We start from the raw sequence: 2962 nt of genomic DNA, 5'->3' as shown, positions 1-2962 counted from the left end.
GCCGGATCACGTGGTCTCAGTGAGACTGATCCTGAGACAGCCGTCCTCCGCCTGGCTCACCTTCAGCCTGGAAGAGCTCAAACTCTTCCCCCACACGGAGACACTCAGGGTCAGGTTTGCTTTGGATTTATTGGAGCTGTAGTTTGAAGGAGCAGCAGGTTCTGCTGTAACCTTGTTGTTCTTTATTATAACCACCAGGTGGTGCCAAATGAAAAGAATTTATTCAGTCTTTCTGAATTATTCCTGGATGGCAAAGTAACGCTTCCTTTTTCTGTTCTTCCAGGAGCCAGAAAAGGAGGTTTCTGATTGGCTGTCTGACCTGATCCTGGTGGATAAACACCCAGATCTGGAGGTAGATGTTTAGAATCTAACAGTTTGTCTTCATGTATGAAGAGGACAGGAACTCTCAGTTAAAGATCGGAAATCATGATCTTTGTGTTTTTATTTTGATATGAGTTTTACAAACAGTGTTTAATATTTCCTCACTATTTGAGACTTTTAGAAAGATAAATAAAGTTTATCTTCTGGGAATGTGAAGAACTTGTGTCCTTTAAAGACTTTATTCATCTCCAAATCCTAATTCTGTCAGTTTTTTTACATGATGTTCAGCTTTTCTGGTAATAATTCCCATATTTCTCAGAGTAAATATTTTTTAATAAACTGTAAATATTTTTTGTTTTCTGTGGACAGAGACATTATTGATGATGAGGGTAAAAAGCCACCTGAACGATCTCTGCTGGATGTTGTTGGATGTCTTTCAGGGCCTCCCGGACCCGCAGACGGTTTCATCCAGCATCCAGCAGATGTGGGCTCTGACGGAGGTGATGCAGACCAACCAGACTGCTGCGTCCATCGGACGATTTGATGTGAGTCGGCGGACTGGGTCTGATGTGGAGAAACATGGAGATGACCTACAGCAGAGGAAAAAAGAAAACTTAGTTCGAATGAGAAAAAAGAGTTTCAGATTTAGTCGTTTTTATTCATTTGCTGGATATGAAGCTTCAAAGAGAGACTTACTGATCAAACTGAAATTTCTCTATGTTTATATTAGGTTCAAATGTGAGTTAATCCGTCAGACATGTTCAGATGAGATTACACTGAGAAGACTGATAATCACAGGATCAACAGCCTTCCACAGATCATGACTCAGCATGCTGCTGCACTCTTTCTAAAAGAATCAGTTATTTGGTTTGAATGGATTCCAGAGATAAATCAGTGATTGTGTTTTGTTGTTGTTGCTGCAGGTGGATGGATGCTACGATATCAACTTACTCTCCCTGACGTGACGTGGGTTTAAAGACTGAAACAACCAGGATCTTTGTGTGAAGATGACATGTCATCACAGAGAAACAGCTCCCATTCCTTCTGTAGTCCAGCTTAATGTGAAGTTACTTTAAGATGATCTGGATGTAATACCTGCTGTGGACACCAGGTGGCAGCTGCACATCGTTTCTTCTCTTCTTTTAAAGCTTATTTATTAAAGATCAAATAATGTCAGTGAGTTTTGTTTCCTTATTATTGAAGAACAGAAAGTTAACAAAACTGAGGAGAATCTGGTGATTGTTTTCCTTTAAAAAAAAACATTTTATTTATATTTTACTTTAACTTCATCATCTGTTTTAATACAATATCTCATCAGATAATTTACGGTCAAAAACAATATTAAAGTGTTTTATTTGCACAATATTACCTTTTAAATAAATCTGTTCATTAAAACAGTTTATTCATCTACAAAACATTTGGTTTTTAACCATTTTAGTGTTTTTATGTATAATTATTTTCTTAGCTGTTTGATATTTTCTTTGTTGTTTAAGTTCAAGTTGGATTTTAGACTTTAGCAGAACATTTTCTGACAGTACAAACAGAACTGTTAATCAGTAATAAAAGTTATTTTTTTGGTCCAGTTCTCCTGAACTGTGTCTAAACTTTTAATGTTTCCAAAGCTGTGATGGGTTTTTAATTTCTGAATATTAAAGTTTCTGACAGAAGCAGGAAGTTCAGCACAAAAATAAACCAAATCAAAAACATGACTCAGCAGTTATTTCCCACCATGAGGAGTTCTGGGTGAATAATGTCCAAACTACAGATTTATTTGACTTCAGACAAGACCACAAGATTTCTGGAGCAGAACCAGAGCAGAGGACAGATGTTTACCCAGAATGCACTGCAGCTGTCAGCACGGTGGTGGAGGGCTGATGGTTTGGGCTCCTCTGCAGACCAGAGGACAGATGTTTACCCAGAATGCACTGCAGCTGTCAGCACGGTGGTGGAGGGCTGATGGTTTGGGCTGATTCTGGAGTCAGATGTGAGGCCATCTGTCTGACAAACAGGACAATGATCCCAAACACAGCAGAACGGTCCAGAACCAGAACCTCAGAGAGCTGAGCTGAAGCAACGCTGGAAAGAAGAGTGGGCCACAACTCCTCCACAACCATGAGAGACACTGATACAGTCGTGAATTCCCAGCAGTTTTTCTGTTTGAGGGAAACTTGTTGCTCTGAATGTTGCTTCTCCTGCTGTGTCCTAGAGGACAGCTGTGCCGTGTCCTCTGACAGAGGACAGCCGTGTCGTCTCCTTCAGGACCGCCATGTTGTGTCCTCTGACAGAGGACAGTTGTGTTGTGTCCTAGAGGACAGATCTGAAAATGACCTGAAACCTGGATCTATGTTGGAAACTTCGTCTCGTCCTGATTTCTTCCCAGACCCTCCTGAGTTTTCCTCCCCCTCCCTGCCTGCCCTCCTCGTTCAGGATCTGATTTGATCTTTGTAACGTCCCATCAGTCAGCGAGCGGAGAGCCGAGCGATGCCTCTGCAGCTCCTCACCTCGCTGTCATGAATCATTTATCCTGATGAGGCTGTGACAGCGGAGTCATCCCCTCCTCTAATACCCAACAGGAAGCAAAGGAACGCCACGCTGTGAGAGGAATACATCCTGCTGCTGCTGAGCTTCACTGGACTCACAG

The 2962-nt window shown here is 41.6% G+C and overlaps 1 protein-coding gene across 1 annotated transcript in view; it reads left to right on the top strand.

Annotated features, from left to right (window-relative positions):
* nicn1 (nicolin 1) overlaps positions 1–1494 on the top strand; it is a gene marked incomplete in the record, with an annotated part of 8413 nt that extends 6919 nt beyond the window's left edge. Inside the window, 4 exon segments of the mRNA XM_037975556.1 lie at positions 1–109; positions 284–352; positions 762–866; positions 1245–1494. Of these exon segments, the coding sequence (XP_037831484.1) occupies positions 1–109; positions 284–352; positions 762–866; positions 1245–1286 (325 nt within the window).
* Positions 1495–2962: the final 1468 nt, after the last annotated feature.

The sequence above is a fragment of the Kryptolebias marmoratus genome, linkage group LG4, assembly GCF_001649575.2.
Source record: "Kryptolebias marmoratus isolate JLee-2015 linkage group LG4, ASM164957v2, whole genome shotgun sequence".
In the NCBI taxonomy this organism is placed as follows: domain Eukaryota; kingdom Metazoa; phylum Chordata; class Actinopteri; order Cyprinodontiformes; family Rivulidae; genus Kryptolebias; species Kryptolebias marmoratus.
The sequence above is the reverse complement of the archived record's forward strand: the minus strand, read 5'-3'. Positions and strand labels throughout refer to the sequence as shown.